This window comes from Mesoplodon bidens (assembly GCF_964165515.1).
Source record: "Mesoplodon bidens genome assembly, chromosome: 18".
Taxonomy (NCBI): Eukaryota; Metazoa; Chordata; class Mammalia; order Artiodactyla; family Ziphiidae; genus Mesoplodon; species Mesoplodon bidens.
Window position 1 is genome coordinate 13416660 of NC_138175.1, and position 22687 is coordinate 13439346.

The 22687-nt window shown below is 43.5% G+C and overlaps 1 protein-coding gene across 5 annotated transcripts in view; it reads left to right on the plus strand.

Moving 5' to 3' along the window:
• WDR59 (WD repeat domain 59) overlaps nt 1-22687 on the plus strand; it is a 108723-nt gene that overhangs the window by 66674 nt on the left and 19362 nt on the right. For 2 of the 5 annotated variants that reach the window (XM_081217243.1, XM_081217244.1), the window contains exons 19-26: nt 1840-1973; nt 3204-3285; nt 6462-6574; nt 8156-8306; nt 8401-8473; nt 10059-10185; nt 10345-10487; nt 21155-21852. In XM_081217243.1, the coding sequence (XP_081073369.1) occupies nt 1840-1973; nt 3204-3285; nt 6462-6574; nt 8156-8306; nt 8401-8473; nt 10059-10185; nt 10345-10487; nt 21155-21390 (1059 nt within the window). In that variant the 3' untranslated portion in view covers nt 21391-21852. Of the gene's footprint in view, nt 1-1839; nt 1974-3203; nt 3286-6461; nt 6575-8155; nt 8307-8400; nt 8474-10058; nt 10186-10344; nt 10488-15080; nt 15265-20830; nt 21853-22687 lie in introns of those variants that run through there. The other 3 variants (XM_081217247.1, XM_081217245.1, XM_081217246.1) reach the window with 3 other exon arrangements.

Sequence of the window (22687 nt, forward strand, 5' to 3'; positions counted from 1 at the left end):
ATGGACTTGTGCCCTCCGTGTTCTAGTTAACCACCTTGTGCCGTCCCATCACTGCAGGGTCGGTGTATGCTGAGTTACTCTCTGTAAAACCGGTCCTAGTGCTCAGGGCACGTAGGACTGCACAGTCTAATGTTGGTAAACAATGCCTGGCTCCCAACCCATCCGGACAGGCCGTTTTTCTCGTTAGCACACTCGCCCCTTACTTGCACCCACGTCACAGTTCTTCTTTAGAAAATAACCAAGGCCAGCAGAGAATTGAAGGGCTACTAGCCCCCAAGAATAGATGCAGTTTCCTCTTGCGTTGCAGAATAATGACTTGTGTATGGATACATAGTAACTGAACTGCTTCTAAGACCAAATAGGTTAAGGTTCCAAATTGATAGCATATGTATTTACAAACGATGATGAACAATTCAAGTACTTCAGCTGAACGTCTACATTTACCTGCCATGCACTGAGTCCGAGTGTCCTGGGTTTAGCAGGTTCCATGCTGCTTACTAATCCTATAGGAAGTTATGTGCGTTGGACAACTTTGGGGGTTAGATGGGACGTGAACGGTCAGAAATGCCTGGATATAGACCATGACTGATTTATGGAAGAGTGATTGTATCAAAATCACTGGTGGAAAACAAATTTATCTATCTATGAACCATCTAAATAATAATATACTCTACATGCCCGAGAGTTTATGGACATTTATAATAATTACAGATTTTTAAATTGCACTTTTTCAGTTGACACTTTGCAGTCTCACCTTTTCATTGTCCCCTGATTAACCTTGTGAGATTGGAACCACAGAGCTTATCATGAGCCCAGAGTTACCAGTGAGCAAAGAGAGAGTGACACAAGCCTGAATTCACCACAAAAAAGGAACGTGCCTGGGGTCGCATTGAGCCAGGGCATGTGTTAATAAGACCAGTAAGACTTGGTTTTCTGACTCCACATTCCAGGGCCCTTTCACTGGCTCCTTTTGCCTCCTTTGTTAATAAATATGTCACTTCCCTCCTGAGTTGAATCACTTTGGTGACCCCCTTTCTAACTTCCGGCAATAAAATAAAATAGAATATTGCTCCCTTGGCTGGTCGTCATTTTGAAGATACCAGGTGGGGCTACACTCTCATAATTCTCATTTTCCAGGACATCTCTCATTTCCCACATACAGGCTCCTCTGTAGCCATTTGTAGGGAAGGCTCTGGGGAAATAGGATAATTGCTTATGATCTTCCACATCCATTACCCAGGTCCCTCTGCTCAGGTATTTTTGACATTCTAAATGATCACTTTTAGAAATAATTCAAATCTGCTAGGGAAGACAGGGTAATTTTTCTTGAGCTGCTCAGTTTCTGTGTCTGCCTCCCATAGATGAAAGTTTGCAGATCCCACACTGCTGTGTCTGAATTAAATTTCAACAAATCCAATTTAAATTGCCTGAAAAGGAAAGAAAAAAAAAAAACTTTGATGAGTTTCAAGCAAGAATTTTGAACCTAGGGCTGAACCCAACCTTAAAAGTTGCTCTTCTCCCACATTTTTGTGGTCTTTACTAACTTATTTACTTGCTGTTCTTTCTTTTTAAAATTCTGGCTTCAAGGTGTTTTTGAGCACCTGCAGAATGTATATAGCACTGCAGTAGGTGCTTATTTTCCTCTTAGGATTCTGGGCCATGAGCTCAATGCCCTTTGTCATCCTTTTATTTTCTACAGATGCTGATTCATATAATTGTGGGCATGATGTAATGCAAGGTCTCTGCAAATTACCAATGACCCCAACTATGGTGTGCTCTGCAAATGTAGGTTTCCATTCATCGAAGTCCCCATTAGTTATATCTTGTCATTTCCCCCAGAAATCAAGGAGATGGAAAAGTAAGCGTGAGGGATCGGACTCTGGGAATCGACCAATCAAGGCTGCTGGGAAGGTGATCATTCAGGATATTGCCTGCCTTCTTCCTGTTCACAAGTCATTGGGAGAACTATACATGTAAGTTCAGAATTTCAACTATGCCGTGCTTCCCACTTAGACATGAATATCAAAGTTGTTTATTTTATCTTATTTTATTTTTTGGCTGTGCCTTGCGGGATCTCAGTTCCCTGACGAGGGATTGAACCCAGGCAGTTGAAAGCCGGGAATCCTAATCACTAGGCCACCAGGGAACTCCTTGTTTATTTTAGTTTTTGAGATACTGGAATCCTTTTTAGGAGAGGCCCAGTGCATTAGCTTTCTTCTGCTGCATAGCAAATTACCACAGACCTAGCGTTTAAACAACACACATTTATTATCTCCAAGTTTCTCTGGGTCAGGAGTCTGGGCATGGCTTACCTGGGTCCTTGCTCTGGTCTCCCCAGGCTGAAATTACGAAGTCAGCCGGGTGGTGGTCTTAACCAATGCTCAGGGTCCTCTTCCAGACTCATTCAGATTGTTAGCAGAATTCAGTTCCTTGCAGCCGGAGAACTCAGGGAATTTCATCTTCTCCAAGACCAGCAGGAGTGTCTCACTGATGCTTCACTGTCTTTCTAAGGTCTCATCTGATTAGGTCAGGCCCACCCAGGAGAACCTCCCTTTTGACAGTTAGGGGAGTGATATGTCATCAGTATTGACTGGTCTTGACCCCGTTTAAAGGGAGGGTTTATACAAGGCATGTACAGCAGGGGCCAGCAATCTTGGGCACAGTCTCAGAATTCTGCCTCCTGTCCTTAATATGTAAAACAGTTTAAAAGGCGAGCCACGTTGGTTGAAGGGAGCTGGGAGGTGGGTGACAGGCACACAGAAGCTGCTGACCTGTGGTTCCCCTTCTTCCTGAACTTGAACACATAATAAAAAATATTTATTTTGTCGTTTATGTACAGCACATTACTCCTTGTTAGAAACTACGGTCAGCATTATACATATCTAAATCAATTTTTATTCAACCCTTAAGCCTGGGGAACTCCCCAGAAAAGCTAGCTGGCACATTGTTCTTTGAACCTGGCCTCCTTTCCTGACTTCAAAGAGGTAAGCAATTTCACCTTCCCCAGGCCTGAGCTCACAGTGTAACGTCAGCTGTAGGTAAGCTTTTTCTCCATGTTACGTAGAAAGGGAGCTTAAGGCCAATACGAGTAAAACATTTTGAGTGACAACCAAAGAGGCAGTTTTTAGTTTATTTGTTAAACCAGGAGTAATTGATTTAGAAGTCAACTGGAAAGAAACTTTTTAATTCTTCTTAAATTTCAGATTGAATGTGAATGATATTCAAGAAACATGTCAGAAGAATGCCACTTCTGCCTTGCTTGTTGGAAGGAAGGATCTCGTCCAGGTATTTTCCATTCTTTTTGTTGGAGATCTGGATTCTTCTCTTGGAGCAGGTTCTTTTCACTTTACTGTTTTGGTTTAGTGACATTTCAAGGTGTACCTCCTATTTTGTAATTTCTTTCCCATTTTCTTTGCCAAACTATAGGGCTAGAGCAGCTTTTTAGATCCCTTGGATGTTTTTCTTATTAGTGCTTAGTTGAGGAGGTACTAAAGCATTTACTAAGTGTTTTTATAACATCTCTTTTCTATTCTAGGGCAGGGTGATTGTTAATATGTAAATTTGGGTGTCTCTATCTTTGCCATTTACACCCTCAGTTCTGTTTTGTTTGTTTTTTACTTTTAAAAATGCTTCATTTCATAAAAGGTTTACCAAGGCATTCCTTAAGATAGAGACATGTTCAGTTTTAAAACAAGGTGTAATATTACAAGAATTAAAATTTCCTTCATCTTTGCAGAAACACGTCAATGCTTAAGCAAGTTGCTCCTATACTGGTGAGGTTTTTTGTTTTATTTATTTATTTTTGTTTGTTTGGCCGTGCCACGCAACTTGCGGGATCTTAGTTCCCTGACCAGGGCTCGAACCTGGGCCCTTGGCAGTGAAAGTGCGGATTCCCAACCACTGGACCGCCAGGGAATTCCTGGTGTTTTTTTTTTTAAACTGTTTTATTGAGATTGTAGTCCATAGACCATGCAATTTACACATTTAAGATGTACCATTCAGTGGCTTTTAGTATATTCACAGCATTTTGCAATCATCACCATAAGCGATTTTGGAACATTTCCTTTACCCTGTAAAGGCACCCCACACCCCTTACTTGTCACTGCTCAAGCCCCTCTTCCCCCATCCAGCCCTCGCCAACCGCTAATCTATGTTCTGTCTCTATTGCATCTTTTATTCTTTAGTGTGAGGATTAGATTGAGCAACGGAAACTGTGAGCTGCTGTCCTACCTAGTCAGTGTTTTCCTTGTAACCCTCCAAATGACCCAGAGCTAAGGCCTCCCCTTGATTTTCATCTGATTGAAAATTCCCTAAGATTTCCTTTTCTCTCCTAGTAAACACCGTCAAGTCTCTGCTGCAAGCCCTTTTAAGTAAAACTTAGAGTCATGGATTTAATCTTTTTCTCTAAGGACCCAGCCACCTAAAATTCTGCAAACACTAAGAAAGCAAAACAAAGTAGTGGAAATAGTGAGGAATTTCTAACAGGAGGCGTCAGCCCGACTCCACTCCCTAGTGGTGTAACAGTGGGCCAAGTATTTCCGACTCTCTCAGCCTCTGTGTGTTGGTCAAGTGAGACCCACAAGAATAATTGCCTCATAGGGTTGATGAGAAGATTGGTTCATGTTCTGAGAAAACATTCTCTGAGGAAAAATTACTTCCTAAAGGTTTTTTTTTCTTTTTCTTTTAAGTTTTTAAGACTTTTATGGCAGGGTTGATTTGGAAGTTCAGGCTAGTCCGAGTGAAGTGGAAAGACCCTTCCCTGGGGTTCAGACATACCTGGGTTTACATCTGGGCTCCGTCCCTTTCATGTTGTGTGATCCTAGGCAGCTACCTAATCATTCTGAACTTCAGTTTCCTCACCTATAAAATAGGAACAATACTTCTGAGGTCCTTATGAGAACTAAATAAGGTAATATGCATACAATTTCCATACCTGTATCTGGTAGATGTAAATACCCAGTATGTGGCAAATTATTGCTGCTGTTCTTGCAATTGCAGTCATCATTGTGGTGTGGTCTTCCTTAATGGACTGGAAATGACATCAGTGCAAATGCTTGGAGAATTTTTTTTGTTGTTCTTTTTGCACATATTGAAGATGATGTGTTTCCTGTTTTGCAAAGAGTTACAGGAATAAACCTGTCAACTATTTCTGTTGAAGGCACTTGGGAAACGTGTATTACAAGTGAGGAAATAATGGGCCCAAGTTGTCAGCCAGGGTATTAAACATCCTTTCCTATCCCAGAAACCTATGAACTTCTTCCAGCAACCATCCAGGTGGTCCATTGATCATAGAAATGAATGTTTTTCTTTTGAACCAATACTCGTGGGGGTTATTTAAGTATACTGGAGCCACACGATTGCATTGATTTCTTTTTAACATATCTGATGTGTTTCTATACCTGTTTTTCAGTGTTTTTATTTGCTTATTCTTTTTTTCTTCTATTTTAAACTCCTTGATTCAAAGTCTGTATCTTCTTCCTTTCGGGTTTTTCTCAGAGTCTAGTAGTGTTTTCCAGTTGGTGGGCGTACAGTGATGTATTGCTAGTAAGAAAGATTTCCCCAAAATAATATTCCATTAAAAAATTTATTTATTTGGCTGCGCTGCGTCTTAGTTGCGGCGTGTGGGATCTTTTAGTAGCAGCATGCGGGCTGCTTAGTTGCAGCATGTGGGCTCTTAGTTGTGGCACACATGTGGGATCTAGTTCCCTGACCAGGGATCGAACCTGGGCCCCCTGCATTAGGAATGCAGAGTCTTAACCGCTGGACCACCAGGGAAGTCCCCAGTATTCCATTTTTAAAGGTATAGAGGGGAGGGGACTCTGTTGATGGTGTGATGTATTTATATTTAGCATGTGCTAAATCTTGGATTTAATAGACACATCATGGACATTAGTTTCTGCTTGAGGACTCCAAGCCCCGTGAGGTTTCAAGTTTGGGGATATTCCTCAGATTTGATGTCAACAAAAAGAAAGCCGAGTCTATTTTTTCTTGGCCTATTTTTCCGTAACTTCAGAGAGTATACTGAAACTTTTGTAATGGAAGGTTTTTCATTATTTGGGCAAAGGACAATCTTAAGTGTGATACCAAATGCATTTTTTTCTCCCTGCCAGTTCACTAATGAAGCAGCAGAAAAAGTCACATGAGTCAGTGGTTAAATAGACCATCCAGGGAAGTTGTTGCATGGTGTCATTCCTCTGTCGTCAGCTTCATAAAAGTTTTGAAGGCTAGTGTTTCTCAAATGTGCATACAAGTCCCCCGAGAATCTTGCTAAAATGCAAAGTCTGCTTCAGTAGGTCTGGAGTGGGGTGTCAGACTCTGCATTTCAGTAAGCTCCCAGCTTTGGCCGCCCCCAGAATAGCAAGGCTTTAGGCTGTGTGTGGAGGAGGAGGTGGGGTTCTTTCATGGTTCGCGGTCCTGCGTTCACCAGTCTGAGTGTGGGTATTTCTCTTTGATCTGTCCAGGTTTGGTCGCTGGCTACAGTAGCTACGGATCTTTGCCTTGGTCCGAAGTCTGACCCAGATTTGGAAACACCCTGGGCTCGACATCCATTTGGGCGACAGCTACTGGAGTCTCTGTAGGTTTTGAGGGCTAAAAGTGAGGAAAATGAGTGATGTCAATTTTAGGTCTATAAACACTTTCAGTGTTTTTGTCTAAGAGAAAAGTGCAAAGGCCTGAGGCATGAGAAGAGGAAGTGAGACCTTTCCTTTTAGGGCTGCTATAATTTCCGTGCAGAATTCACTTCTTAGAGCAGAAGGAATTATATAGTATTTGTCATTTATAACAAGGATTTGGGACTCATGTGTCCTTGAGAGAGTTATGCTTTGGCCCAGAAGTACATCAGTCTGAACACAGGAGTTTGAGTTCTTGAGGTAGAAAGTTTCTTGGGTGCTATAGAATCTCGCCCCTGAGAGCAGGTTAGAGAATTGCACGTTGGCCTTCGTGTTTTCCAAAGGCCACGATGCATTCACCCTGTTAGACAGTTTATGAAAACCTTGAGTTTGTGTTTGATTTATTGCACTGAAATATGGCAAACTGGAAATACAGTGTGCAAAATGATTCACAACCAGGAAAAACCACTTGAGGCTCCAAGACAGGGAGGCCCAGGTCCTGACAGAGAGATGGAAAAGCTCTCCTTCCTTCAGGTGGAGGTTTGCTTTACCTACTTGTTGAGGCCGGACCTGGGACACGTGCTCATGCTTCAGGTTGCTCATGGTGCTTGTCCTACCCACTTCATATGAGGCTCATGAGATAGTGTGAAAACACCTTAAAACTATTAGACATTGCTTGGTAGGAAAGTATCAATGTTATTGCATCACCAAGGCCAAGTCCCTGGGATCTCTACCTCACATTCTGTCTAGCACAGTTGTACTGAAAGGAGCAAAGGGGATGTGAGGACCTAAAAGGTAAAACTATCCCCTGTTGTTCTTACTTAATAGCTCAGACTCATAATGCCACCTCCTGAGTCTGTGACCTGCTCCCCATACTGTGGTGGCACCGTGTTCTCTGAGCACCTCCATGTAGCCTTAGGTCATATGAATGGAGGACATAGAAACCCCCCAGGAAGCAGTGTGATGCCTCCTTGGAGTTGGAGAGGCCGAGAGAGCATGTATGGCCTCACTCAGATGTGGGTTGAGTCTCCTTAATTCTTGAAGAAGCTCCATTCAAGTCTGAGCCCAGGCCTGGCTGCCAGCTAGGAGCTTTCAGGTTGGTTATATCTAGGTCACGTGTAATACTCAGATACATGTTATTCCAAAACAAATTGAGCCAAACTCAGAGTCGATCATGCTCCTGGATCTGCAGGAAACCCTCGGTCCTGATGGGGGCTTTGGAGGCAGAATCAAGAATTCTCCCTTCCTTTATGGTTTATCACAGGATATAGTTCCCTGTGCTATACAGTAGGATACCCATTCTATATAAATGATAATGGAAAAGAGTATGAAAAAGAATGTATATATATATATATATATATGTATAACTGAAGAACTTGGGTGTACAGTAGAAATTAACACAACACTGTAAATCAACTAAACTTCAATAATATAAATGAAAAAAAAATCTGCCTTCCTACCCCGATGGCGACAGCCCACCGCTGTCGTGACATTCATTCTTCCCCCTGCCTTTCTCATGAGTTCTCTCCTGCCCCCTTTCTCTCCAGGCTGGCTCATTACTGCCGGCTCCGGGACGTGCAGACGTTGGCTATGCTCTGCAGTGTGTTTGAAGCCCAGTCTCGGCCGCAGGGGATACCAAACCCCTTCGGGCCTTTTCCCAGCCGCTCATCTAACCTTGTGGTGTCCCACAGTCGATACGTAAGTTGGGGGTTTCCTGGTGTGAGTTTGACTTTTCCCAGAGGTCGCCGTCATGGGGAACAGCGCTCTCATGCTGCTCCTGTTTGCTCTGCAGCCCAGCTTTACATCCTCTGGTTCCTGCTCAAGTATGTCCGACCCAGGATTCAACACTGGTGGCTGGAACATAGGTTGGTATAGCCTTAGCCCACACTCGGTTTTTGTTTTTGTTTTTGTTTTTTTAAACATCTTTATTGGAGTATAATTGCTTTACAGTGGTGTGTTAGTTTCCATGCTGGGTTTTTATACTCTAAATGTGGTGTGCGATTTAATATGTAATCTTTACTTGATGAATACTCTCCATATTTTTCCTTGTTTCTCATTGCCACACACACACACACACAGTGCGCCGCGAAGCTTGCAGGATCTTAGTTCATCTTAGTTCCCCGACCAGGGATTGAACCTGGGCCCGCTGCAGTGGAAGCTTGGAGTCTTAACCACTGGACCACCAGGGAATTCCCCCTTTGCCCTTTTTTTAAAAAAATTAATTAATTTATTAATTTATTTATGGCTGTGTTGGGTCTTCGTTGCTGCACGCAGGCTTCCTCTAGTTGCGGCGAGCAGGAGCTACTCTTTTGCGGTGCATGGACTTCTCATTGTGGTGCCTTCTCTTGTTGCGGAGCATGGGCTCTAGGTGCAGGCTCAGTAGTTGTGGTTCATGGGCTCTAGAGCGCAGGCTCAGTAGTTGTGGTTCATGGGCTCTAGAGCGCAGGCTCAGTAGTTGTGGCACACAGGCTTAGTTGCTCCGCGGCATGTGGGATCTTCCCAGACCAGGACTCAAACCTGTGTCCCCTGCATTGGCAGGCAGATTCTTAACCACTGCACCACAGGGAAGCCCCCCTCTCATTGCCCTTTAAATTGAGTATGACGGGGATACTGTAGTCAGCAAGATCTGGGCTTTTCGTGTTTGAACAGGCTGGTTTCTGGTCTCTCTGCCTTGCTGGGTTGCTTTCCATCTTGTAACCTTAAGAAACTGACAGTGGGACTTCCCAGTGTCCCCCCCCAAATGCTAACCCTTATCCTTTCTCCTGCACAAGCCCCTTTCCCCATCATCTGCCACTTCCTGTTACCTCCCTCTCCCCATGTACCTCCTTCAGGGTAGAGAAATAAAGCTGAGCCTGGTTCCACCTGGCCGTAAAGGTCTATTTAACGAGGAAGTGTATTTGTGTTTTCTGGATTTTTTAAATTTCTTTTTAAAAATGATCTTAGTTTTGTTGATTACAAAAGTACTATTTGCCCAGTGAAGAAAAACAAAACAAAAAGCATTAGTGGAGAAAATAGTAATCATTGATTCCCCCACCTAGAAATAGCATATGTTAACATTCCAGAACATTTTCTTCCAATCTTCGTGTGTGTGGGGGGGTCATTCTATATTTCTGGTTTTTGTGTTCCATTTTTGATTTTGTCATGAGCATTTTCTGATGTCATTTAAAGAGTTTTTATAAGTAGTGCCTGCCTAATAGTCTACATCATCTCTACCATAATTTGCTTATTCATTTTGTGGGTACTTAATTATCAAGTTACCTTAATAGTAAACACCTAGACAAAAAGGTAAGGCTAGGAAAGTGTTCTGTTTAGTTCCATTTCTCAGGATCTTCAACTTAGCTTATCTTTCTTCCAGGGAGTAAATTGGACACATGTGCATTATGAGAGTTTTCTGGTATTTGCCATGCCTTCTCTGATTTTCATCTTCTCTTCCCATTTGATTTTTTTCAGTGGGAAGAGAGACAGACCACATATGTTCACCCTGGGGAGAGTCCTCACCAGAAGAAATCCGATTTGGGAGTCTGACCTACAGTGATCCTCGTGAGCGAGAGCGTGACCAGCACGATAAAAATAAAAGGTAATGACCTTGGCAGGTGGGAGCTGCAATTTCATGACGCTTAGATTCTCCAAAATCAGGACTCTTAGCGTATTATGTGTCATTTGTTATATTAAGTGCTGTTTGGCCTTGAGCTTGTTTCTCTTAAAGGAACTGACCAGAATTCTGAATTTGATCCAGGCTTCTGGACCCCGCCAATACCCAGCAATTTGATGACTTTAAGAAATGCTACGGAGAAATCCTCTACCGCTGGGGTCTGAGGGAGAAACGAGCTGAAGTGCTGAAGTTTGTTTCCTGTCCTCCTGATCCTCACAAAGGAATCGGTGAATAAGAATTTCTTTCTCTTCCCATCACTCTCTGAAAAGTCCTATAATTTAATGTGCCCATAACATAATACTTGGAATGAAGTTCCAGTTTCTCATCTATAAGCAGAAATTTCTGAAGCATTTTGAGTCTGTTTCAAGCTTCTGAAAACCCTGGCATTTCATGAGGTGATTACATTTTTATTGTAACGGAAGAAGTTTTCTATACAATCCTCAGATATTGATTGGAAGCAGGGACATTTATTCAGTGATTCAACTAATGTTTATCAAATTCCTCTTAGTCACAGTGCTGGCACCCTCACTCCTTCCCGTGGTGGGACGCACAGACCGGTGGGAGAGGAAAATATAATTACAAATTGTGATCAGTATTTACGAGCAAACAAAAGGGGTGTTGGGGCAGGGAAGCAAGGGGGGAGACTCTTAGAAGACATGTCGAGCTGTATCGGGAAGGCTCTCTGAGGAGCTGAGGTTTGCAGGATGGGGTGGAGCCACACGTGCAGCGAGGGAGCAGCACGACGGGCATCCCATGCAGAGGGAGCGGGTCCATGGGGGAAATAACTTGCTATTCTAAACAAGTGGAGGAAGACCAGTGTGGCTAGAGCACAATGAGCGAGAAGAGTGCTGTAAAATGAGACTGTAGGATAGTCAGACTTGAGAGTCATGGTAAAGAATTTGGATTGTATTCTAAGTCCAATGGTGAGCTTCGAAGGACCTTAATAGGTACGTTATATGACCTCCCTGGTGGTCCAGTGCTTAGGACTCTGTGCTTTCACTGCCATGGGCCCGGGTCCGATCCCTGGTCAGGGAACTAAGATCCCACAAGCCGCGTGGTGAGGCCAAAAAAAAAAAAAAGTAAGTGATGTGTTCTGGTTTCCATTGTAAGAGGATCCCTTTGGCTGTTATAGGAAGAAAGGGTTGGAGGAGGATAGAAGCAGAGGTAGAAAGGCCATTTGAAGATTCTTAGATAGTCAGAGAGAGATGGGCGGCCTAGTCTCGGGGTGACAGCGGGGTGGGGGGAGAGAGATGAGTGGAGTAAACATGTGTTTTAGAGGTAGACTCAACATGACTTACTAACAGGTTCGGTGTGGGCTTGAGGAGAAGAGGCAGAGCTTAGCTGATTCCCAAGTTTCCAGCTCAAGCAACTGGGTAGATGGTGGTGCCATATTCTACGACAGAAAAGACTGGAAGAACATTGAAAACTCAGTTTGGAACAGTTGGAGATATTGGTGAGGTTCAGACTGTAGAAATCATGCAGGCAGTTGGATGTGAGTCTGGAGCTTAAAGGACAGTTCAGGGCTGAAACTAGGAATGTGGGCATCTTCACCATGTCGGTGGTGTTCAAGCTGTGAGAGTTGAGTGCATTTACCTGGGAGCTGGGGGGTGGGGAGGAAGAGGATGGGAGGAGCAAATAAGAGAGCCCACTTACTCTGGGCCTTGAGAGAAACCAGTACTTGGAGATTGAGTCTTGGAGGAAGAACCAGAAACAGAGACTTAGAATGAGATACCAGTGCGTTTTGAGGAAAAGCAAGACTGTACTATGAAAGAAGCTAAGAGAAGAGATGTTTTCTAAAGAGTGACATGAAAGACAGATACAAGAGTGGACTGAACACACACTGATTTCCGTTCTCCCCCACACCCTGCCAAGGTGTCTACATAGAGCTTTTCTGTAAAGACACAACCATGCAAGGAGAAGTAATGTTGGCAGTAAAACTTGGGACCTGGGGGGCAGATAAGGTTAGTGATACCTGATCTCATGGGGGAGAAAGCTGAGCCCTGAGCTGGCAGGCAGAAAAACAGCAACGCACATGGCAGAACCCCCAGGTGGCTCAGGAATTAGTGGTACCCCGTACCTCTGCAAGAGGCATGAAGGTGAGGTCAGAAACAGGAGTATTGTGTCATGGCCTTTCTAGGGTCCCCAGATCCCCACTCCTACTTTGCAGAGTAGTTATCGCCCTTCCTCTCCCCCTGCAGAAAACGGAAGTTCATTCTCTAAAGAAGGTGGACACATTTCCCAATAAAGGGGCCGCCATGTAGCTAGCATATGAATGAGGAAAGACCCAGGGATATAGAGGAGATCCTAGAAGCTTCCAGAGAGAGAAAACAGGTCACATACAAAGGACAGGAATATGAACAGCATCACCCTTCCCGGGAGCAGTGAACTAGGTACTGGGACTAGATGACAGCAGAGCAGCAGCGCCTTCCCTGTTCTCAAGAAAAGGATCCTCTTAGAGTCCCTGAGAATCCTAACCTAGAATTCTGTACCCAAGTCATCCATCAAGTGTAAAAGTAGGCCTTCAGCCTATCCAAGGAGGAGAAGTAGAGTCAAGCCAGGAAACCAGGGTGTTGGGATGATGGTGAAGGGAGATGTACGTGACAGACCTGAAGACAGACCAGTCCAGGTTGGAGCTTCAGAGCATTGTCTCCAAGAGGAGAAAAAAAAAATCTGCATATTTCAGTGTATATACTGTATTTCAGTATTCAGTGTATTGACAGAAGATTCAGATGTTTGGAGATGAATTATCAATAAGTATGTAACTAAGCAAACAGGAAAAACAAGACTAACTCTAGGAGGAACAAAATATGCAAGAAAGAAAGGAAGTCATCATGGTGTGTGGCTTGGCTTGAATAATATTTACCTCGAGAAATAATGTGAAAACAGTACTGATCCAACCAACTGATAATAGAACCACATGGGGAAGATGAGGAACAGGTGGTACATGAGTCTGGTTGGGGAGATTGGGGAATGAAAGAGCTTCCACCCGGGAAGGTCAAGAGACAGTGCTTACATATGACAACTAAAAAACAGCTTTATGAACGTGTTGTGTAGAGATAGGGAGGTAGAAACAGAAGAAATAGTTAAGAATTTCCTCTAGAGGGTGATGGGTGTAGGAGTGAAAGGGAATGCTGCTTTTCATAACACGATACATAGAATAATTTGACCCTTTAAGTTGTGCGAGTATAGTTTCAATTAAAAAAAACAAACTAATATATAAATACATACATACTAATACATACATTGAATAACAAGGATTATTTTAATATGGATTATCTTTTTTAAAATTAATTAATTTATTTGTTTTTTTAAATTTTTGGCCGTGTTGGGTCTTTGTTGCTGTGCACGGGCTTTCTCTAGTTTTGGCGAGTGGGGGCTACTCTTTGTTGTGGTGCTCAGGCTTCTCATTGTCGTGTCTTCTCTTGTTGCAGAGCACAGGCTCTAGGCACGCAGGCTTCAGTAGTTGTGGCACGTGGGTGCAGTAGTTGTGGCTTGCGGGCTCTGGAGTGCAGGCTCAGTAGTTGTGGCACACAGGCTTATTTGCTCCGTGGCATGTGGGATCTTCCCGGGCCAGGGCTTGAACCCATGTCCCCTGCATTGGCAGGCGGATTCTTAACCACTGCACCACCAGGGAAGCCCCAAATATGGATTATCTTGGTGCATGTACATAAAGAAATGCAGACAGAAAATGCTATGTGGGTACATATTTTTCAGAGCATCTACATGCATGAAAGTATATCAGGGAGAGATTAATGATGGCTTGGAGCAATTTGTCTTTTAAAATTAGTTTCCAGGAAAATAAATGAATCACAGAGATGTGTAACTGATGTGTCAGTCCATCAATCAGCTAGACGTATTGACATCTCCTATTATAAGGGTCGTGCTGGGTTCTGTGGGGTGGACAAAGAACTGTAAAGTGTGGTTTGGGGAGGGGCTCATTCAAGAAGTCTATAATCCAATCAGAGAGATGAAACAGAAGCTCATGAAGACTTAAATGATGTTCGAGAATGAATAGTTTGTCCTAATACCATTACAAACAATGCTACAAAATTTCAGGAAGAAGCGGGGAGCGTGGATTATGGAAGAGTCACAGACAAAAACACTAAGTATTTCATCCTTAAAGTTTTTCCTTTGGAAGAGTCAGACTACCCAAATACAGGAAATAGCAGGTATTGAATATGACAAGGTTGCCAAGTTGGTCTCCTTCCTCCTGGTGGAAAACCAGCAGTTTCCTCTCACACTTATCACATCTGCAAGGGTCCCTCCATATCAGCAGCAAGATTTGAGAGATGAAGTTGTTTTCATTTAGGGGATTAGATATTTATAGAAAGGACTCCAGGCTTCATTTATTTTGAGGGGATAATGCTAGACAGAGTATTCTTTAAAAAAAAAAAAAAAGAAAGAAAAAGGAAAAAAAACCTCCACATGCAAGGTGATTTTTGTCTTTGTTTTTTCTATCGAGGCATGAGGTGCTAGGTCAGAATGGTGGTAGAGAAGGTGCAGCCCTCCCCCAGTTCCTATCTGCCCACCTGAATTTTATTCAGCAATTTTCTGTTTCAGTTTATTAATTTAATGTCTTATTTACTTGGCTGGTTTTACTTACATTTGTGTAATGTGGTGTTAATTAACACACGTAATTCTTCTATGTGATTAACAAACTAGAATTGTATGACCCTAAACCTTTGGAGTTAGCTTCCACCTGGAGGTTCCGTAAAGCCTTGGGAATCCTAATTTGATCATTCCATGTACCAGCAGTATTTTTATTGTCCTTATTAGTTTGTCTATTAGGAACCAAGAATGATCCATTTCGCCTCTACCAGGTTTCACCTGCAAAGCCTGTACCTGTGATTCTGTGCCTCCTTCCCTGAGATCCCCCAAGTTTATCAGTGTTCCAGTGAAAGACACTTGACAGCTTTGTGGTTTTCATCAGTGTCTTATAGTTTTCCGAGTAAAGGTCTTCTACCTCCTTAGGTAGGTTTATTCCTCGGTATTTTATTCTTTTTGATGTGATGGTAAATGGGATTGTTTCCCTAATTTATCTTCCTGATAGTTCATTGTTAGTGTATAGAAATGCAACAGATTTCTGTATATTAATTTTGTATCCTGCAGCTTTACTGAATTCGTTGATGAGCTCTAGTAGTTTTCTGGTGGTGTCTTTAGGATTTTCTGTGTATGGTATCATGTCATCTGCAAACAGTGACATTTTTGCTTCTTCCTTTCCAATTTGGATTTCTTTTATTTATTTATTTTTCTTGTCTGTTTGCTGTGGCTAGGACTTCCAGTATTATGTTGAATAAAAGTGGCAAGAGTGGGCATCCTTGTCTTGTTCCTGATCTTAGAGGAAATGCTTTCAGCTTTTCACTGTTGAGTATGATGTTATTAGCTGTGGGTTTGTCATATAAGACCTTTATTATGTTGAGGTGTGTTCCCTCTATGCCCACTTTATGGAGAGATTTTATCATAAATGGATGTTTAATTTTGTCAAAAGCTTTTTCTGCATCTATTGAGATGATCATATGGTTTTTATTCTTCAATTTGTTAATGTAGTGTATCACACTGATTGATTTGCTGAAAAATCCTTGCATCCGTGGGATGAATCCACTTGATTAAGGTGTATGATCCTTTTAATGTATTGTTGGATTCGGTTTGTTAAAACTTTGTTCAGAATTTTTGCATCTGTGTTCGTCAGTGATATTAGCCTGTTATTTTCTTTTTTTGTGTGTGGTATCTTTGTCTGGTTCTGGTATCAGGGTGATGCTGACCTTGTAAATTATGAGTGTTCCTTCCTCTGTGATTTTTTGGAATAGTTTGAGAAAGATAGGTGTTAACCCTTCTCTAAATGTTTGGTAGAATTCACCCGTAAAGCCTTCTGGTCCTGGACTCTTGTTTGTTGGGAGTTTTTAAATTACTAATTGAATTTCATTACTGGTAATTGGTCTGTTCATATTTTCTTTTTCTTCCTGGCTCAGTCTTGGGAGATTGTACATTTCTAAGTGATTTTGAACACATTCCACATCCCTTTGTACCTCCTAAAGTGGCAAAAGTTAGCATGTTTACCAGCATCACCCAAAGTGGATGCATACTCTTACCAACTGTTAACTAGTGGTCATGCCATTATATGCAACAATGAGCGGCAAGAGAGGATATTAAGATTATGCTCAGTGACTTAGTGTTTTTGAATTTTTTCTCTTTAGGAATTTAAATCCGTTTAGAAATTGTCCACACCCCTAAAGATTATTTGTTAGTTAAATGAAATATAAGTTCAAGGTCTTAAAGTTAATAAGGATGTTAGAAATTATGTTTAAGTGACACACTAAAAAGAAACATGATTACTAATGATGTATTGAATTTTTCAACAAGATGACATTTTAATCATTTTACCCAGATAGAAGTGGAGAATAGTTTACATACACAGTTATCTCAAGTGCCAAAGAACAACCCTTTTAAAAAGACATGTTATGGGCTTCCCTGGTGGCGCAGTGGTTGAGAGTCTGCCTGCCGATGCGGGTGACACGGGTTCGTGCCCCAGTCCGGGAAGATCCCACATGCCGCAGAGCGGCTAGGCCCGTGAGCCATGGCCGCTGAGCCTGCGTGTCCCGAGCCTGTGCTCCACAACGGGAGAGGCCACAACAGTGAGAGGCCCGCGTACCACAAAAAAAAAAAAAAAAAAAAAAAGACATGTTATTATCATTCAGTTTACGTGAACACACGGTTTTTACATTTTCATAATTTTAAATGTTGAATCTTTTCAAACCAATAAAACCAGTAAAGGAAACTTAAGAAATATAAACTAATCAGTTTTTAATGAGAACACAAAGCAAAGTCTTACATAATATATACAGTTATGCTTTACAGAACTAGAACAAAAAATTTTTAAATTTGTATGGAAACACAAAAGACCCCACATAGCCAAAGCAATCCTGAGAAAGAAAAATGGAGCTGGAGGAATCAGGCTCCCTAACTTCAGACTGCACTACAAAGCTACAGTAATCAAAACAGTGTGGTACTGGTGCAAAAACAGAACTATAGATCAATGGAACAGGATAGAAAGTCCAGAGATAAACCCATGCACCTATGGTCAATTAATCTATGAAAGAGGAGGCAAGAATATACAATGGAGAAAAGACAGTCTCTTCAATAACTGGTGCTGGGAAAACTGGACAACTACATGTAAAAGAATGAAATTAGAACTCTCTCTAACATCATACTCAAAAATAAACTCAAAATGGATCAAAGACCTAAATGTAAGGCCAGACACTATAAAACTCTTAGAGGAAAACACAGGCAGAACACTCTTTGACATAAATCGCAGCAATATCTTTTTTATCTGTCTCCTAGAGTAATAAAAATAAAAACAAAAATAAATGGGACCTAATTAAGTTTAAAAGCTTCTGCAGAGCAAAGGAAACCGTAAACAAAACAAAAAGACAACCTACAGAATGGGAGAAAAGGTTTGCAAATGAAGCGACCAATAAGGAATTAATCTCCAAAATATGCAAACAGCTTATGCAGCTCTGTATCAAAAAAATCCCCAAACAACCCAATCAAAGAATGGGCAGAAGACCTAAAGAGACATTTCTCCAAAGAAAACATACAGATGGCCAAAAAGCACATGAAAAGGTGCTCAACATCACTAATTATCAGAGAAATGCAACTTAAAACTACAGTGAGGTATCACCTCACACCAGTCAGAATGGCCATCATCAAAAAGTCTACAAACAATAAATGCTGGAGGGGGTGTGGAGAAAAGGGAACCCTCCTACACTGTTGGTGGGAATGTAAATTGGTGTAACCACTATAGAGGCTCCTTAACAAACTAAAAATCGAACTACTATATGATCCAGCAATCCCACTCCAGGACATATATCAAGAGAAAACCATACTTTGGAAAGACACATTCATCTCTATGTTCATAGAAGCACTATTCACAATAGCCAAGACATGGAAGCAACTTAAATGTCCACTGACAGATGAATGGATAAAGAAAATGTGATACATATATACAATGGAATATTATTCAGCCATAAAATAACAAAATAATGCTATTTGCAGCATCATGGATGAACCTAGAGATTATCATACTAAGTGAAGTAAGCCAGAAAGAGAAATATCATATGATATCACTCATATGTGGAATCTAATTTTTTTTAAAAATGATACAAACAAACTTATTTACAAAACAGAAACAGACTTACAGATACTGAAAACAAACTTATGGTTACCAAAGGGGAAACGTGACGGGGGAAGGATAAATCAGGAACTTGGGATTAACATACACACATTACTATATATGATAGATAACCAACAAGGACCTACTGTATAGCATAGGGAACTCTACTCAATATTCTGTGATAACCTATATGAGAAAAGAATCTGAAAATGAATGAATATATATATATATATATATATGTATAACTGAATCACTTTGCTGTACACTTGAAACTAACACAACATTGTAAATCAACTATACTCCAATAAAATTTTTTTTTAAAAGTTATGCTTAGGACGTGTATACACTACCAAACGTAAGGTAGATAGATAGTGGGAAGCAGCCGCAGAGCACAGGGAGATCAGCTCGGTGCTTTGTGACCGCCTGGAGGGGTGGGATGGGGAGGGTGGGAGGGAGGGAGATGCATGAGGGAAGGGATGTGGGAACAGATGTATATGTATGACTGATTCACTTTGTTATAAAGCAGAAACTAATTAAAAAAATAAATAAATAAACTTAAAAAAAATGGATAAAAAAAAAAAAAAAAAGTTATGCTTAGAGAAAGAAGACAGCTTTTTTCTGAGGGGGACGCGGCGGGGCTGCGTTGGGTCTTCCTTGCTGTGTGTGAGCTTTCTCTAGTCGCAGTGAGCGGGGGCTACTCTTCATTGCGGTGCGCGGGCTTCTCACTGTGGTGGCTTCTTGTTGCAGGGCACAGGCTCTAGGTGCACAGGCTTCAGTAATTGCAGCACGTGGGCTCAGTAGTTGCAGCATGCAAGCTTTAGTAGTCATGGTGCACGGGCTTCGTTGCTCCACGGCATGTGGGATCTTCCCAGACCAGGGCTCGAATCCGTGACCTCTGCATTGGCAGGTGGAGTCTTAACCACTGTGCCACCAGGGAAGTCCCAAGACATAGCTATTTTTAACCCAAATTTTCAAACCAGTTTATCTCAGGATTTACCTTAACTAGGAACTACCATACAATTTTTTCCTTAGTTACCATGTATTTAGAGTCTCTATTTGTCCGTTTTTATGACTAATTGTGGTAAAGCAGAGGAGATGGCTTTGATAGAGGAAAGAACCCAGGACCCTTCCTCTACAGTAGGAGGTGAAAGAAGAGGGACGTGTGACGAGTTGGGGGTGTTGAGATGAAGTGGCCCCCATTGGAAGGCTTCTGTTTTCTTAGGGAAGGGAGGGAAGAGGCCATCGGGTGAGAGAGAGAGAGAGAGAGGCATGCGGGAGGGATTTAAGAACATGGCAGAAGTGTGAGGTGGGCACCTGGGAGTCGGGGAGGAAGAGCCTGACCACTGCACACAAGCCAGGAGTCTACCTGGAGGTGCGGTCAGTGAGACGAGCATCCTGACGGTGCGCCTTCCCATGGGAATCCTCCCGGGCTGACGCGGACGAGGCCAGGGATGGGGCTCATCCAGGTGAAGGTTTTGCCAGGTGGTACCGTGAGGGAGAGAGGGGCCAAGGAGTTCAGGATATTTTCAAAAAAGTGACTATGAAGTGGAACCGTGTAATTCAGGCTGGTCAGAGGGGAAACTACAACCAGAGAGGGGCTGATCACATGGAAGTGCAAGTGGACTTTGGGTAGAATGAAAGACGGTGGTGGATTAGAGGTGAGAGGACGGTGACCTGGGAGGCCAGGTGTGCAGAGGGTTAGTGGCGTGGATTTTGAAGATGCCAAGGGTTGGGGTGAAGGGAAGATTGAGAACCAAGAGCAGAAGTCTTCAGAGCATGGGCGGGGGGGCTGTCCAGAATGTCGGTAGATGACAGTAGAGGGAAAGGGGAAAGGCTGGTGAAGCCAGGGGGCAGCTGCCTCAAGAGGAGAGTACGGACTGGAGGCAGCCATGCGCCACCCTCCCCTCCCACCCCTCCATCCTTAGGATGTAAGACAGAGCCGGCCTTCCCTTCGGAGGAGGCCGAGACACAGCAGGGTTTGGTTAGGGCCAGATGGTGAGGGGACCGTTCCCAAAAGAGCCTATAGAGCACGTGGGAAGGTCTGCACTCGAGGCAGCGCAGTGGAAGGCGGTCTGGGAGGAGGAAGGATCTCCAGGTAGCAGGGCGGGGATGAGCAAGGGAGCTGGGCAGTTAACATGGGCCGCCTGGCCCCAGGGCCGTGGTTGAAGCGGACAGGGACTTCGGGGCAGGCGGGGACCAGTGGAGCAGGGCGGTCCTAACCGCTCTCCCCCGCCCTGGGGCAGCCCTGTGGTGGCCTGACTCCGTCCATCTTAGGCTGCTGGGTCATTGGCAGGCAGGTAGGGAAGAGATTGTAAGACCAAGCAGCTCTTGCCTGAGCGTCGACTGATCCTTCGGTGCTTTCAGACACATGTCTGTTAACTGCCTTCTCTGCGTCTGTAGCTGTTGGGGTGGAAGAGGAATGAGATGGAGCCTCGACCGCTGCAGACACTGGGGTTTCCACCCAGGGCCTCGGGGAGCCAGGCGCCTGCTGCACCCTCTGCCCGCACCCTTCCGCTGTGGTGACGACAGCAGCTCCTCTTTAAAAGACTTAGTGAGGTTGTAGAAGGGGTTCCGCCATTAAGAAAAGGAAACTGAACAGCAGGGGCTAATAGGATCCCACAGAACCCCCCGAATGAGTACCTCGTTCTTCCTCACAATGCCTGGCTCCCCTTGCAGAGCTGACCTCACCATGTCTCTTTTTCGGCCATCTCCTCCCTTCTCCAGAGTTCGGCGTGTACTGCAGCCGCTGCCGGAGCGAGGTCAGGGGCACGCAGTGCGCCATCTGCAAAGGCTTCACGTTCCAGTGCGCCATCTGCCACGTGGCCGTGCGAGGGTCGTCCAACTTCTGCCTGACCTGCGGGCATGGGGGACACACCAGCCACATGATGGAGTGGTTTCGGACCCAGGAGGTGTGTCCCACCGGGTGTGGGTGCCACTGCCTGCTTGAAAGCACTTTCTGAACTGACAGCCCGTGGGAGTTGTGGGAAATCCCAGAGAACCCGTCAGTGCCGGTTGACAAGCTCTCTGCCGGGAGACAGGCTGCAGAACCCACCCCTAACTAGACAGGGATGTGTTCTCCTCAAAGACTGACACGGTGCCAGCCGTTCACGAGCCTTTGCTTCTCTTTTGTTGGCTGTTGGTGGCATGGATGTCGGTGGAGGAGGACGCAGGCAAGTGGAAGTTTTCTTGGAGAAGAGCACCTGCCTCCAGAGCCGTGTTTACCTTTAAGACGACAGCATCCTTTCTGATGCCCTCAGAGAGATCAAGGCTGGTTGCAAAGGACAGTCTCCTGAGCCAAAGGACAGTGGACAAATGGGCCTGTGACATACGTTTATGCATTTATGAACTGATGGACTCTGGCCTGTTAAAATATACTTAAATTATAAATACATAATGTTCTTAAGGACCCTTAAGATGTATTTTTTTGTGTGTGTGTGGTATGCGGGCCTCTCACTTCTGTGGCCTCTCCCGCCGCGGATCACAGGCTCCAGGCGCGCAGGCTCAGCGGCCATGGCTCACGGGCCTAGCTGCTCCACGGCATGTGGGATCTTCCCGGACCGGGGCACGAACCGGTGTCCCCTGTATCGGCAGGCGGACTCTCAACCACTGCACCACCAGGGAAGCCCAAGATGTATTTTTTTGTTATTTCTCTTCCAGCTATTCTCCCTTGGCTAATAAAATTCTAGTAACCGTTTGAAAAACAGATGAAGTTGAACGATATTTTAGTGAATCTTTTTTTATTCTACTTCTAAATGAAATTAACTCTTTGGGATAGGACCAAAGTCAGTGCTCATATTTTCAAAGGAAATGCTGATTTGCTTTTGTCATCCAACAGGAGAAAATAGAATTTGACATTTAAGGTTCTTCCCAACCCCAAGAGTTTTTTAAAAATCATTTCTTTTAACAGAGGAAAATGAAATTACCTGGCAGCATTGCTGAGAGAGTCTCCCGTTGCCACTGTGTAGGTTGGCTGGGTTCCCGTAAATGCCTTCACTCTTTCCTTGGGCTCCTTCATAGGCTTTGACCCATGTTTATCTGCATCCACCAATTCTCCAGAATGATTCTCAATGCTTCCCATTTTGTATGTGCCAGGAAAGAGACATCTTCTTTTCAATGTTGCTACTGAAATTTGTATTTATTTACTTATTAATTAATTAATTAATTTATTTTTGTCTGCATCGGGTCTTAGTTGTGGCACGAAGGGATCTTTTGTTGCAGCGTGGGCTTCTCTCTAGTTGTGGCATGTGGGCTTTCTGT